The 16715-nt window shown below is 39.1% G+C and overlaps 1 protein-coding gene across 1 annotated transcript in view; it reads right to left on the bottom strand.

Annotated features, from left to right (window-relative positions):
• Positions 1-16715, bottom strand: part of LOC147232216 (partitioning defective 3 homolog) — a 330190-nt gene that overhangs the window by 226639 nt on the left and 86836 nt on the right. The window contains exon 3 of the mRNA XM_086151573.1: positions 4205-4376. Within this exon, the coding sequence (XP_086007699.1) occupies positions 4205-4376 (172 nt within the window). The remainder of the gene's footprint in view (positions 1-4204; positions 4377-16715) is intronic.

Genomic DNA, 16715 nt, shown 5'->3' with positions numbered 1-16715 from the left:
GCATGCTTGTGTTGCCAGTCAGTCTGTCTGCCATTTTAAATATAAGTTTAAATTAAAAAAAGTCTCAGTGCAGGCTTATTGATCTTTTAAGATAAGGGACTTTTGAATTTAAAATTTCTTAGTGGCAAGAACAAACATACAACAATCAAGCATCCTCGCTTGTGTTTTGTTGGAAATGGAGCACTTCAGTAAACTGTCTCACAGCTTGAATCAGCATAGACCACTTTAATCCTGGGGTTATTTACACAAGTCACTATAGCTGGGTCCTTTTCTATAGAAATAGCATTCCATGAGAAGCAATAGAGGGTAGAGCTGGCTAAGGCAGACTTTTCAGTGATGATACTGTAGGTCATCACTGTATCAGCCATGGTCTGATCATAATTTGGGTTGCCTCACCTTAAGTAGGTCAGGCTTCAGCTTCATATTACTTTTGTATAACTGTGAACAACACGGATAGTTTCCTTGTTGTTTCAAAGTATGATATCCCTAAACAGTAAGCACGTGCCTTAAAAGAGAGGGATTTGATTGATTATATGAGTGTAAGTCAAGTCAAATCAATTAATACAGGAAGTAAATTGTGGCAATGTATTAATTATTGTGCATAAATTAAATTAATTAAAATCTGCAATGAAAAGATTGTGTTGGGGAGAGCAGATAAGAAACTATATCAATTTGTTCATGAATTGAATATTAACTAGGAAGCAACCTAAATATTACCGCTCTCCTACTACTGAAACACAACACACATGGAGAGGGGCAGAGTATTAGACACTCCTGGAATGCTAATACATCACAAACACCAGTGAGAGGGTGAACAAGAAGAGGATGTGGGAAACATGGATGCTTCGAAACCTAGCCTCTTGGATGATGTCCAAACAATTTGCTAATCAATGCAGTAATATCAAACGAACAAGCAAGTGGTGCAAATAGAGATTGAAGATGTACAGTGTGCCTCGTACACTATTCAAATATGCTACGGCAAGAGGGACGACAGATCAGTGAGGGGATGTATTCTTCATCCTCAAGCAACATGATTAGGTATCATGCCAAAAGAAGAAAAGAGATACGGAACACAAGAAAAGAACAGAAAGGAACAAATTGCAGGATCCTGTGAAGAACACAACTGCCAAGACTAAGAGACAAAGTATAAAGAACTGGCAAAGATGAAAGTCTCCATGAAACCATTCAGTGAAAACAGTCATCTGATGTATGAAGCAGAAACGGTCATCCTATCAGGTAGCGAAGCTACAAGAAAAACAGCATTAGCCGTGAAGAGCAAGGGAGCTCTCCATTGAAGAGGAGGCTGGACAGCCAGATCATGTATACAGGGAGATGTTAGCTTCCTGAGCTACAGAGAGGTGGAGGGATCATGAAGAAAGTGCCAGCCAGATACAACAAGATACCCATAGATGAAGATATGCAGTCCAAGCAAAGGTGCGTAGCCTATGGCTAAACACCTGTGGCAATAAAGCAGGGAAGTGGAGACCAGGAAATACGTATGCTGTTCTCCAACAGCCCAAATGAGCTCCAGAAGAATATCTGGGAGGACGCATTACATAATACCATCGCCGAATGGCTACCATCACCTGATATTGAAAGCAGAACACAGTAGCCCCCTTGAACACAAACCAGTAGAAATTACAATGGCAAACATCCAAGAAAGAGTATCTGAGCCAGCACCAGGGCCTGTCATGATCCACACCATTTGGCTTAAGAAGTTAACTGCACTCTATGAACAACTCGCAGTACAGATCAACCAACTGCTCCTATAAGACCTGTAAACCGCTGGCTGACCAAAAGACCCACAGGAAGGCTGGGTACGATTCAACCATCTGCCTATAGCCTATATAACTACAACATGGAAGCTCCTATTAGGCATCATAGTTGCTATGATGAGTATGCACATGGATGAATACATTACGAGAGCACAGAAAGGAATTGACAATAGTACCATGCAACCATGACGAGGCAGCACGCACAGCGAAATACCTTCGGAGGATGAGGCAGGTCCTTAAAAGTAAGCTTAATGGCAAGAACAAGATCCAATAATCACCTACACCTTGTCAGTGATCAGATAGCGCACTGGTATAATATCTTGGCTACTGAAGGAATGGAAGCAACTAATATTAAGACCTGTCCCAAGAAGGGGCGAAACAATACCTCCATAAGTGTTCTATAATGACCAAAAGAACTTCCTGTTCCAGACATAGTTGTGATGGTGAACCAACCAAATATGGTATAGTTAGACAAGCTCTTTATGAACCAGGAACCAATCTGATGTATGAAAATGAAATGAGGCGTGGGGTTCAAATAACAAAAACTTTTGTCAGTTCACATCATTTAATCTGAATACAACTATTACAATTTATTTTTGGAAATTACAATAATTTTGCTCTATACCAAATAATAATAAATAAAGATAAATTTTTGAGGGTTTCATGGCTTCATTAGCTAGCCGTCTCTGTAAATCACAGTATGCGATGCTTCTGCAGTCTAATCATTTACTTGTTTCCTCCGAAAAAGCACTCTGAAAAAGCACTCCAGCAACTTTTGTTTCTGGCTCATTTTTTTCAAGGGCTAGCTTGCAGTAGCTGATGTGTGAAATGGCACGACAGTGTTAAGTGTGGCAGTAAGGCAACAGCGGAAACAGTCGTTTTTCAAAATAAGATCCAGGAGTTCTAATGAAAAAATATAATTTGTACCGAGGAGGATTTTCTTTGCAGACCGGATCCAAATGATCATTCCAATAACAATCCAGGGACCAGGGGTTTGGGACCCCTGCTCTAGATGACAGACATGGTGGTGGATGAGCTGATCCGTAGTGACAGCAACGTCAGGGGGAAAAAACACAAGAAGCTGGTGAAATACCAGGGCATCAGAGAGGATTTGAAGAAGAAGTGGGATGTAGAGGCAAAAGTGGTCCCAGTAGTGACTGGGTCATTTAGCGTAATAACCCTGAAGCGGGCAGATTGTTTACACTGCACTCAAGAAAGAACATCTCAGATCTCTGCCTAGGAGACCACAATCCTGGGAAAACAGGTAGGATCATGTGCAGAGTCAAATTTCTAACGGCTCTTTTAGAGGGCTGAGATTGAATACTGCCCAGATGGACGAGGAGGAGATTTTATATTCTGACTGTACGTCTATGTGTGTGTGTGAGTACAAAATCATGCGGAAGTGTACATATAGCAATTCACAATTTAATTCAAATATATATGAGAGGGCATTCCCAATTTAAAAATACTTCCCAAGGCCCACTAGTCATACATAGGACCTCATTCATTGATTGTAGTTGCTCTCTGCAATATGGACAATTCTTGAACCACATAATTATCCTGGAAAATACTTCCAAAGCGGTAATTGAACTACATCTTAACATATGGTCTGGCATGGACCAGCTGGCCATATGTCAAAGAAATTCACAGAAACCATCAATACCAACCTGGTAGGAATTTTTCATTTATGCCTGCAGTGAGATAAATAGGCTAATTGAGACTTAATCGAGCTGTTCTGGAAAAAAGGTGACTGAAGTCAACTGTTCGTACTTGGGCATGTGTCTGAGTTCTAACTGGAAAGTAAGTTCAAACTATGAATGTTTTAGATGTCTTCTGAAGTTTGAGACAGCTCTATATTGGCTGCCAAGTTCCACTTCATTGAATATGTGTGTGTGTGTGTGTGGTTGTGTGTGTGCGTGTAAAATTCCACCTTGCTTGGGCATGTATGCTGCTGGTGATGTATGAATGAGCATCAGACTGTGTCTAACTTTGTTCCAGGGCCTTGGTTTCCGCCTGTCTTTTTGAATCAACACACTGTCATTCCATAAATGCACTGTAAAGTCCTGCCGACTCCAAGTAATACATTTAGTACATAAGTTTGGTGTACCTACCATGATTGATTCTGAAGAATGTATAAGGATGTGTGTTTGTGTGTTTGTGTGTGTGTGTGTGTGTGTGTGTGTGTGTGTGTGTGTGTGTTCTAATATAGTCAACATTTTAGACTCCATTTTAGACTCCATTTTGAGAACAAGATGGGCCTTTCATTTTTTCTTTTTGTACTTCTGTTTTTTTTTGTTCAGTCATTCTCATGTTTCATAATTTGTTGATACAGTTTTTGCTGTATTTGGACTTGCTTTGACAACATTAGCAAATCATTTTTTTTTTTTTAAACATTCAAGAACTACTGCCTGTATTACTGTGGGACTTACTGGATCGCAAAGCAGATGGGGTGACCTCAATCTCACTGTTGTTGGCCCGGTAGGTCTGGAAAGCAGAACTCAGCTCACTAGAAAAAAGCTCAGGGCTCTGTGTGCCTGTGGAGCTGGCACTGGTACCATCCCCTCCATTGTGAGGATCCTGTTCTTCATACACTGCTATAAGCTGAAAAGACATAAAATAGTAAATATTTATTTATAGTGTATATATACACTGATAGATAGATAGATAGATAGATAGATAGATAGATAGATAGATAGATAGATAGACAGACAGACAGACAGACAGACAGACAGACAGACAGACAGACAGACAGACAGACAGACAGATAGATAGATAGATAGATAGATAGATAGATAGATAGATAGATAGATAGATAGATAGATAGATAGATAGATAGATAGATAGATAGATAGATAGATAGGAACATATTTATATACAGATGATGAGTTGGAAAAGGTCATTAGATCATAACAATGTCTTGTATCATGGTTTTCAAGTAATTTTATTGTTGATTGGAATTCATTAGGAAGCATTTATAGAGACAAGGTAGAATACTTGAAAATGGAAAACACTCACCCAATAGAGCACTTGTGAAAATTAAGTCCCCACTGTATTTATTTGACTCTACAAAGCAGATAAATTCCGGACTGCTTTTAAAAATATCTATCAAGGATAATTGCATTAATTACACAGTTTACAGAATGTCCTAAACAAGGTGCACAATAGATATGGGAAAAAATTGTTATTTACTAAAACATAAGGTATTTGCTGTTAATAATTTTAGCGGCACGGCTTCAATTTCAAGACACCAAAGGTAGTTACACAAAGTGCGACAGAATCAATTACCCCCCCCATGGGTACCTAGGTAAGTACTGTTCACTGAAGTCAACAAATACAGCATCTCTGTGGAGGGGTTACAGATATGTGACTCTTCAGGCCATTTGATTAACTCCATTTCTGTCCCTACTAATCAGCCTCAGTCGTGTCATAGCACCAGTGACCCAAGCTAACAACAACAGTTGACATCCTGCTGCCCTAGTGAGACCCTGTGCAGATAGAGATTTGTCTGACATAGAGAAGCTGAGTGACAGACTAATCATCTCTGCTATCTCTCTTTCTCTCTCTCTCTCTCTCTCTCTCTCACACACACACACACACACATACACACTCACATACGAACTGTCTGCTCTTGAAACGTGGGGCACTACAGTGGTGGGATTTCTGAGTTTACAGGTTTAGCGCCCAAAGAGACCAGCTGCTTCCACAAAGGTTATATAATCCCAGACCAGACAGGGAGAATTCTCTCTAGGAGCCCTTAGTAATCAGTCTAACACAAACAGCTTCTCACTGTAGCCAATTCACCAACATAAGAACAAGAGAGTGAGGCAGCAGTGCAGCTTATTGTGTTAGAGATGTTCTGTTTTCTCTTACAATGGAACCAAAATGATGAGATTGGGCAATAGTGATGGTCCACATATGAATTCAACCTGGTTTGCCCCTTAAAGATACTGCAACGGATGAATGAGACTTAATGAAAAGAGGGAGAAAGAAAGACACTAAAAAGATGTAACTTTTGGTGACAGAGTAAAGAAGCTGCGCCTAGTGGTTTATAGCAGTCACAACAAAACCTGTCTATAAGCCTCTCACAACACTATTAACTTCTTTAGTAGCATTAAATGTCCTGCACAACATGCCATACAGCACAATGGAATGTATATTACTTATTCGAGATGCACTACAATTTTTGTCCTTGTGTTACCTACAAATCTATCCAACAGAAGGCCACGGATGCAACAACAAAGAAAGCATTAAGCATCGTTGGATGGAAACACCTTTCAAGTATCCAGCATTGTATTTACCTAAGGGAGAAACAACAAAAGACTTTTTTACATAAATTTGCTGTTTTCATCATCTCATCACAGCACAATTTGCATCTAAATAAGTTTGAGGCCCCACTCTTCATTTTTTATTTAATTCTTATGGGGGGGATGTTGATGTTGATTAAGAGTGTGTTTGTGTGTCTGTGTGTTTATCTGAAGTCAAACCTCTGTGTGTATGCCCATGTGGGCTATTGTTGCTATAATTCACAGAGGCATTTCTGAAACAGGTTTTACACAATTAAAGGATTCATTATTTTTCCTAAGACATTTCTTTGCATACCAATACCATGCATGAGACATACTGTGTCTGCACCATTTCACTCTTATCATCCTGAGGTTCCATCTTTATGTTACATTCTTTAGATTGTGAGACTTCATCACAACATTTGTCAGTCCAACAGAGAGGCAATCAGACAGAAGGGTTTGGGTGCCACAGAAGACAGGCGTGTTGCTTAATATTACAGTTAAGACCATTGGATAATGTAAATTGATTAAGGTTTTTTTTACTGAGTAAGTATGTGCATGGGTAACGCCATGAATTCTGCCATGTATTTTCATAGAAAAATAGCTGGAAAATCTTCAATCTAATGGCTACAGCCTTACATTTTAATGCCTTTGACATCAAGCTTCAATTGATGTTGATAATTACAATACCAGAGCCAAGCAAGAAATTCTCCTCACTGGTATTTACGATGCCAGAGTGAAAACTCAAAGTCAGCTAATCATAAGCAACAAATTATTCAGACTTCTAATTCATGCTGTTTGGTAGGTTAATGTAGCAGCCTGATAAGTCTTCAAGTGGAAAGCTGCCTGTTCACAGGTATAGCTGATAATTCTGCTGGTGTTGCAGTTAATCCATTCAAAATCAGACAAAATAGTTCTACTTCATCCCACACACAGCATGTTCAATTTATTTAACACACATTAATTGTTGGCAGAACCTTGAAAGTCCTTCTTCATCATCTCAGACGAGTCAAGAACTCTCAAAATACTTATTGAGGACATATTTTGAATATCAGTCATACTGACATCCAACTTTAATACCCATGATTGAAAAATGACAAATGAACTCTGCAATATGAGAAAATGTTTTACAAGGACAAAAATGAAATTGCATCGGGTAATCCCGATTTCCGAATCAAAAGTATAGTTTGACTCCAATCTTTATCATGTTTACTATTGGACAAGCTCACTGTCATATAACATTTTGCAAGACAGTAAAACTTTATTGGATGTGACGCACTGGCACTGTTAAACTGCTATAGCCCTGTTCTATTTTTTGTTCACCACCACTCTTCAATAATACAAATCTTCTGTATACTTATGACGTGTGTTTATCTGTTGGTATGTTTTTGTTTTTAATTTTTGTCTGCTTTTTTTTTTCATTTTAATCTGATCACACTGGATTGTTTATGCAGTAAATAAACTGTTGGCATAGAGCAATAGGTTCAAAAGGACATGACACCCGGTTCTTTATGTTATACTCTTATCATCAATGTACATCTACAAGTTTAGAGGTTTAGGTAGCCAGATTGCGAGAAATATCCCTTTAAGCCAACAGCTTTGCATTGTGTCTTCTGCTGTGCCACTGAGAAAAGTTTTCATGGCCTGAAGGAAAACTGACGCAATTCTTTCTACAGACGAGCGGGAGCTCAAGCACCAATGTAGCAAAAGCCATCACAAAAATGCCTTCCTTCTGGGAATTGGTCACAGTTACTTCAGAAATGAAGACAATTTCACATGTATTTTTTATTCTCAGTTTCCCTTGTGGCAGCTATACTGTGGGTCTAGAATTTGTATGCAGAAGTTTTCAAAAAGAAGCAGAACTTTGTTTTTTTGGTTTGTTTTGTCTTCACTGATGCTAAGACGGGAAGTGCATGTCTAATTGTCAAGTGCTTAGACTGCTGAGATAGAGGATACAGGATCGGGGTTGAGTGGGAGAATTTTAAAAACCTGAAATAGTAAAATAACAACAACAAGAATGCAGTCACTCACATTCAAAGCTAAGATAGGCAGAAGAGTCAATAACAAGATGGGGGTTTAAGAAATAGTTTAGTTTCCAGGCTCAAGATAAACTCTGTAGTGAAAAACAATTTAGCCCCATCCCGATTCAGTTGAGAAGCAAGAACTGCCTGAGTTTTATTTCATGGACCTCTCTCTCGCTCCAGTGGTGAGCTACAAAATGACTGCTTCCATAAGCCCCTGGAGCAGAGCTGACACTCATCCACTCTCAGCCACTTCCACTGTCACAGCAGCTGCCAATCACTTGCTATCAACCTAGCAGCCTGAAGGCTGTAGGAGAGGATGGTGGGAAATAAGGATAGAGGTTTGAGACGAGTGACTAGTGAGACTAGTCAGACAAGAGGATGAGGAACGCCATTTTCTGCAGCCTGGGTAAAGGTGGTATTTGGGATTTCACATTTCCATATCTGTAACAGTAGCAGCAGGGAGAAGAGGGAAGCAGGGCACAGAGAAATAGGATCTCGGGATGCCTTTCATGCTGGACCCCTTTGATCTGTTTCCGACTTTTGGCAGCATGGGTGGGGTAGGAGAAGAGAGGGACGGAAAACAGCGGAGGAAGGAATGAGGAGCTGTTTTGACAGCCTCTCTCCTTCCCTACACCCCACAGCCTCCGCCACAATTCCAGAACCTCTGATCTGCCAGGAAGCCTGGGCATTAGACTTGGCATTGGTGCAAAACAGACATCCCAGTCGTTCAAGCTGTGTTCTGAAGACACAAGACAACAGAGGTTATTAGTAGTCATGGGCAGAACCATCAGGGCCACTGAAGACATGTAAAACCTGCAATGATGCTGTGACGCTAATCCATATCTGCCATGACAGCTTTTTCACAGTCGAGTGAAAAGGATTGCTGACATTATTCGACCTACAGGAAACCCGTCCACCCCAATGCACACCTTCAATTAAAGAGTCCCTTGAAAGTCTCATCAGGCTATCTCCTGCCGTGAATATTTATTGAAGCGCACAAGTCACGCCTTGGAGGCAAGATTATTATTTATTAATTTGTCTGTCACACTGTCCCATTCTCTATCCATCCAGTGGCTAACACTCAGTGTGCGACCAATAAGGACTGATTACTGTACAGAAAACAGAAAGATATATTCCTTCTTCTTCTCTTCCATTTTTTCTTAAATATTACATTACTGTATCCTGTATCGAGATGAAAGGGAAGAGTGACACTGATTGATGTGTGAACTGGAATGCAATCTACAGGTGGGTAACAAAAAATGTAATATAGATGATGAAACAATTTTTCCAAACCTCTTCTACACATTTACTCACGTACATACCTGACACCTGTACAGTATATCTGCATTGCCCTTTTATGTCATATTGGGAAGCTTAGTGGTTTTCTACCACACTCACAATTTCTGCAATTAATGCGCCTGATGTCTACCAAATTAACGTTTTTAGTTCCTAAAAATATTTGAGAATAGAATTACAGTTTATGAATCAATTCAATTCCAATATATGTATTATTCTTGAAATTAAATCTCTGATGATTGTTGTAAGTTAGAAAAACACTATTTGAAAGCAGTAGCCCAAGTATATGCTTATGACTTTTAGAGCTGTGTTATACAATATATTTACAATATGAAATCATTTGAAATCATCGAGAAAAAAAGTCAAGTATTTCAGCTTTTCTTTCTGCATCCACACCATCTTTCCTATCAATCCACCAATCCCACCAATCAGCTATGGCTCCTTCAAGTGTCAGAGTAAAATTTTGTCTCTTCTGGTTTAAATGATCAGTTAGATGAAAAAGCACACTTTTCACTACAGAGACGGCACATAATCTCTTTGCTCCCTTGTGTTCACTTTAGTGTTTGATCTTAACTTTTAACTTTTTTTAATAAAGCAAAATAATATTACAGTGGAAATGCCTGCCTCCTCTTGCTGTCGTGTTATGACACAGTTTTTAATATTTCATTGTTTCCTTCCGTCCATTAATCCTCACACGTGGTGATTTGAGCAAACCGACAAAGTGCTTAGTCCTGTATTTTTCCTGCTCATTAAGACCATCAAATATTCAGAGAATAGGTCTTGAGCACTCTGGCCTGCCATCACCAGCATTCCAAATAATCCTCAAGTTGCACCTCACAGTGCTTCAGAAACATATGCATATTTCAGGTGCTGTCAAAACGGGTTGACGCAAGGAAGAGGACCTTGAAGGCATGACTGAAATGATGACACAAACTGCAAACCGAATGTAATGCATAAAGATGCTGTGACACATTGAATGCATCCTCACATTTCTAGAAGCAATACTGTGTAAGGGCAGCAGGGTATGTGGCTAGAAGGGGGGGGGGGGGGGTGAATTTGTGTCAATGCACCTGACCAGTAAATCATCATTTCATTGTAACAATTCTATTTCACTAAAGCAACTGAAAGATTCCCAATTAGACACATAATAAATACATGAATGAATAAAAACAAAAAGAAAAAATACGAAAGGCTGTGGAAAGAAAGACTGAGTGAGAAGGCTCAGAGAAAATCCAGAGCCAGCAAAGTTTTACCAGATTAAAAACTCATCTCTTTTAAATCCACTCCTCCAAGGTCTCATCCCAGCCTTTGATGTTTCACTCCATCACGGGAAAAATGAATTCACAGATATTAGGGTGCAATGTGCAAGTTCTACCTTGACAGTGCTGACAAGGGAATTTTCCACTGCCCTTTCCCAATCCACTGTGCATTTTAATACCCTATAACCTGTAGTCTAAGAGGCATGGTTCAACCTGCTCTGCCTTAGAAATGAACCAAGAATGTGGCTAAAAAACTATATCATGTCAGATTTGATTGATGTGAGCATAAAATGGAGGGAATAATGTGTTGGACATAGTTATATAACACCTTCTAATTCTTCTAAATAAGAAACCTAAATAACCATGATACAAGACATTGTTATGATCTAATGGCCTTTTCCAACTCATCATCTGTATATAAATACGCTCCTCGCTATCTATCTATCTATCTATCTATCTATCTATCTATCTATCTATCTATCTATCTATCTATCTATCTATCTATCTATCTATCTATCTATCTATCTGTGTAGTGCTGCATTTAACCAGAGAAAGATAATTCATCCTTGATAGGTCTTCTAAACTTTGAGCTGACTGCAATGAAACTACAAATTTACCAATTTAGATTTTTTCATAAGATTGCTCCTCAACGTTCATGTGAAATATGACATTGTGTATTTAAATTACAACTCCGGTGCCTCCAGATTTTCAGAGGTTAAAAAAAAATAAATTGAAATTAAAAAAAAAAAAAGTGAGGGTTCAGAAAACACAGTGATTATGTTCAGTCACTAATTGCAGACATGCATCCATGATCCGCTGATGCAAAAAATTATTACATTTTGTGCAGACTTTCGGGAGCTGCTTTCCATATTAACTCAAAATGAGAACAGGATAACTCCAGTATTAAATCCTGTATAAGATGAGATTTCTATTACGTTTTGTGCTCCATTTTTCTTAAATGGAGGGGACAGGGGTATAATTTGGCAGCTCACCCCAAAACTGTTCTTTAAGATAATCAGATAATCAATACAATGAAGCTGCTTGCATTGCCCTTTTTTTTCAGACCACACCCAAACCCTGATTCACATGCAGAACAATGGCCAGACATTCTGTCAAGGGGACGCACTGAAAAATACACATGCACAAACACTTGTGAGTACACCCGAATACACACACATAAACATAACTCTGCAGATACACAGAATAACGTCACACAGTTGTATTAGTATTCCTCTCCCAACATGCCAGCATTAGAAAAACTCATATTCTAACAGTCCCTTTCAGAAGGAAGTGCCCTTCAATCTTTCATTGGTTATGCACAAAGCCAAGAGAGAGTAATTAAAGACTCCACATTCAAGGACCTTGGTGCAGAGAGCGGAGGGGCAAAAGAAGAAAGGTATGGCCTAAAACATTTCAGGCATCCTGGGTAGAGGGAGATGGAGGGAATGTGGGACCAAAAAGAGATAGAGACCCATATCCTTGACAATGCCTGATTTTATCTTTTGCAGTCAGGTTAGACGAAAATCAGGTATTCGCTTCAATTAGAAGGTAAGACTGTTAACAGCGTTGATCATCTCCAGACACGTTTTAAAGATACTGCATGAATTACAATTCCAGAATTCGAAATTGACAATTGTTGTGTCGTTTTTATCTTTTTTTTTTTTTTTTTCAAATAAAAATGGAAAAATAGAAATGGGATTGATAAACCAATTACGATTCAAAGACACAATATTTAACTGAATCCTGCTTTTTGTTTGGCTCAATTAGCTGAAATAGTGGCAAGAGGATTAATGGTGCCAAATTGAGTTCAGGGTGGCAACCTTGTCTGCTCCTTGAGTGTATCAAACAGGACAGCAATCACATTTGATTGGGTAAGGCAGTTAGAGCGGTTGTTGGAACCAAACATCCATGTTTCGATTACCACACTTCCCACTCATCCCGACTCCTGTCGAAGTGTAGTTGAGCAAGACACTGAACCCCTGGTGTTTCTCATGTGGCTGTTTCTGATCCTGGTTTTTTCATGGAGGGTTAAATGTAGTGGTCAAATTTCAATGATATCGTGATGACTGAATGCGGCAATAAATTCTCTCATTTTTTTGAATTAGTGGCACCATAAGACATGTCCCCAAAAATATGATTGACAGAAACTTTCAGGTATTAAAGATGGACATTGGCCAGATGAGAATTGTTCTCTTCCAGGAAAGAATATTATTCAATAGAACCTAAAGAAAAACATTCTCATTGTGGAACACAAGAAACACAGTGGTAACATTTGAAAGTGAAATAAAATATAGAATGTATGGTTAAGAAAGTAAACCATTAATTAGTTGGATGATACACTATTGACTACTATATTCTATTAAATGCACAGAATTATTGAATTTGTCACATTAAACAAGGAGTGATGTACATGCTGTCGCTCCAATATTTTGAAATTATTTTAAATTGTACCATACATTCAAGAACCAACACTAATCTTTGAAAATGAAACTTGCAGAAAATATGACAATACACTGCGTTGTTTGGGCAGTCACATAATGCATCAGCATATGGGACAGCCCAAATTGAAATTCCTAATAGAGTGAAGCCATAGACAAAGTAATGAAGCTAGATGCACAGACTACTGAATATGCATATAGAAACACTTTCATTTTGGGTCAGATAGTCTTCAAAACAAATATCTAAGAGGGTCTTTGAACTGAAAGCAGCACCTGAGAGCAGATCCTTGGGAATTAATTATCTTTGTTTTTTAAAGTGTCTTTTAACTCCAATGCCATTTCACAAAATTATCTTGTATAAATAGATCTTACTTCAACTTTTTATCCCACTATATTTTTCAAACCAAAGAATAATAAAAGCATGAAAAAAATCCACTTTACAAATGACTGGACAAAAGTACACCCTCAAGGGTCTGGGTGTCAGAGGCTCTGCACTCTCCCTGTTGGCATCCTACCTGACAGGTCACTCCTGCCAGGTGACATGGCGGGGGGCTGTTTCTGAACCACGCAGACTGTCTACCGGTGTACCACAAGGTTCAGATCAAGGCCCTCTCCTATTCTCCATGTACAAAACATCGCTTGGTTCAGTCATTTGCTCACATGGCTTCTCTTACTCTGCTATGCCAACTACACACAGCTGATCCTGTCCAACATCTCAGATTGGATGGCAACTAACCACCTGAAATTCAACCTAAACAAGACTGAGCTGCTCTTTCTCCCAGAGGAAGGTTGTCCGCACAGAAACGTGGCCATCACCATCGACTACACCGTGGTAAGGCCAACCCAAACTGCAAGAAACCTGGGTGTGGTCCTAGACAACCAAGTGTCATTCTCAGCAAAGGTTGCAGCAGTCGAATGTTCCTGCAGATTCCTCCTCTACAACATCATATTCCTCACTGAGGATACAGCGCAGATACTCATCCAGGCTCTAGTCATCTCTTGTTTGGACTACTACAACTCCCTCCTTGCTGGTGCCCCAGGGGTAATCATCAGGCCTCTGGAGCTTATTCAGAAAGCGGCAGCCGCCTGGTGTTCAACCATCCCAAATTCTCCCACACGACTCCCTTTCTTATGGCCCTACACTGGCTCCCAGTAGCTGCCCGCGTCAAGTTCAAGTCCCTGGTGCTTGCCTACCAGGCAGTGAATGGGACAGCCACGCCTTATCTCTAGGTTATGGTCAAGCCACATGTCCCTAACCGTCCCCTTCAATCTGCCACCTCTGGGTGACTGTCCACCCCATCACTCGGAGCCCCTGGCTACCGATTGAACCTGTCTAGGCTCTTCTTGGTTTTGGCTCCCGAGTGGTGGAACGAACTCCCGAAAAAGGTCAGAACAACGGGGTCACTACCCATCTTTCGCCTTGAACGATGAAATGAATGTACGTATGTATATGGTTCTCAGATGGCTATTTGGTTGAGTGGTCACTTCTGACTTCCGACATCTGGTAATTTGGATCTTTGGTGACTGAATTGCACTTCTTGTAAGTCGCTGTAATGACTGTAATGTAATGTAATGTGAAGATTAGCTTCAAATATAGGGAAACATTAAACATGAGATGAGAAACTCTGGCAGGCAGCTGCCCGAGACAGCGCTGAAAGTAGAATGTAAACATGGTAAACATGGTAGTCTTACATCTACTATGTACATCATCTCAAATAATACAATCTTTTCTCAACATGCTGGTGTAAGAATAGCCCATAGCAACACAATATAGGTGACTTCAAGGGTAGCAGAAAATGTAGTACAAGTTCATACAGTCCAGTTTAACAGAAAGAGCCCCCTTTTAAAAGCAGGAAAGCAAAAAATTGTTTTAACTTTTAACTCAATTCCATCAATTCTTTTTGACCAAGATTTACCTGCAAAATGACTAAACCAGTAATTGTACCAGGAAGTGGGCTAGTTACCAGAAGTATGTTCAAGATGCTGTGTGATTTAAGAAGCTGACTGGCTTACATCAGTATATTGGCCTGCCATTGTCATTCACTGAAACTGCCACTCCAATTAAGGTCACCATTCCACTGCTAGTATATCAGCTGATCATTCAGCCAGTCAATTATAGACATTGGTCCTTGTCAACCTGGCCTTAAAATGCATGAGGTATGGTAATAAAAATGCAAGTCAAAAAAAGAAAAAAACAGCTTTATCTGAAGGTTGAATCTCACTTATCAAATCAGCACTTTCATTATAATGAATAGAATTGCAATGGGCAGCAATGATCTTTGCATGACTGGACTGTCAGGAAATCATTTCAATTCAATAATATTTATAAAGAGGGAGTTCAAAAGAAACATTATCTAAAGGCAGTTCACAGAAGAATGTCTTGATCATAAATTTAAATTACATTTGTAAATCCCTACCATACATAGTTGACCAACCACTTAGTTAAAATGGCCAAGGAAAAAAAAGCTTAGCTGGGGAAAGACAGCAGTGAGACACACTGTGAGTGCTCACTCTTGTTTGGCCAAGTAAGTGAAAACAAAAACTCAAATTAGCAGAATCTGAGCTTGATAATATAAAGTACATTAACTGAGAAAAAAGTCCCAGATTGTGTTTTTGTGTAGAACTGTTCGAGATCCATGTTAACAAATTTTTAGCAAATTCAAAATAGGTGCTTACAGATCTTAATTCTATGCCTGGCAGTTTAAAAACCAATATAAATATTAGGTGTTATCAATATTATAGCATATAATTCAAACATTCATAAAATTGTCAAAAGAGCATGCAACTACAGTGCACAAGCAATGTTTACAATGTTTTCAAGTCATTTTGCCCTTTGATTATTGGATTTATTAAATATGCCCTGCACCTTACCTGCTCCAGAGAAGGTAGAGATCCAGATCTATCATTTTCAAATAATTACCATCTGACCAATTCATTCTCCTAGAAATTTGCATCCTTCTCCTGGAGCATTTTGTCTAAAGACCCCTGTTCCTACTACCATCTCTCTATTTTTTTTTTTGTTTTGTTTTGTTCTTTTTCCTGCAGCTGCAATAAATCTAATTAATTCATATGGGTTTAGCATGTGCATCATAAACTAAGAATAATACAGGTTCTCTGATAAGAAAATACTAAAGTCTTGTAATGTAATACGTGGTTGTGATTTTAGTGAGATATGCTTGTGCCTTTATGACGACAGAGTGAAACTCATTCCATTAGAATGATGCCTCTTTCTTCACCTGGCAATGTATCAAGCAACAGATCGGTGATTGGTCACCTCATGTCCACTTTATGTGTTATATGTTGTCTATGAATTTGCTCATTACTCCTAACTCACTCAAGTTCAGAACCTAATCATGTACTGTTTATTGATTTCATGTTCAGAAATACTGAATTTTAAGAATTTGGTCAGGAATGATGTGAATGCAAAAAAATGTGTTTGTTGTGAGCAGCTTCCAAAAGCAGCTTAAAATATAAATTTCTCTTTCCTCTTCTGGCCCAAGAGACTCATACTTCTTGTTGTGGCAACCGGAGGCTGAGACCACATTAGAATTTGACCAGGTTATTTAGAGTAGAATGTACCCGGAGTACATTTTCACCTGAACTGTGAGCACCTTTTTTAAGCTGGTCACCCAAGGTTGCT

The sequence above is a fragment of the Fistularia commersonii genome, chromosome 8 (assembly GCF_037954325.1).
Source record: "Fistularia commersonii isolate RoL2024-O1a breed Wild chromosome 8, RoL_Fcom_v1.0, whole genome shotgun sequence".
Classification (NCBI taxonomy): Eukaryota; Metazoa; Chordata; class Actinopteri; order Syngnathiformes; family Fistulariidae; genus Fistularia; species Fistularia commersonii.
This window is presented reverse-complemented; position numbering and strand designations above follow the sequence as displayed.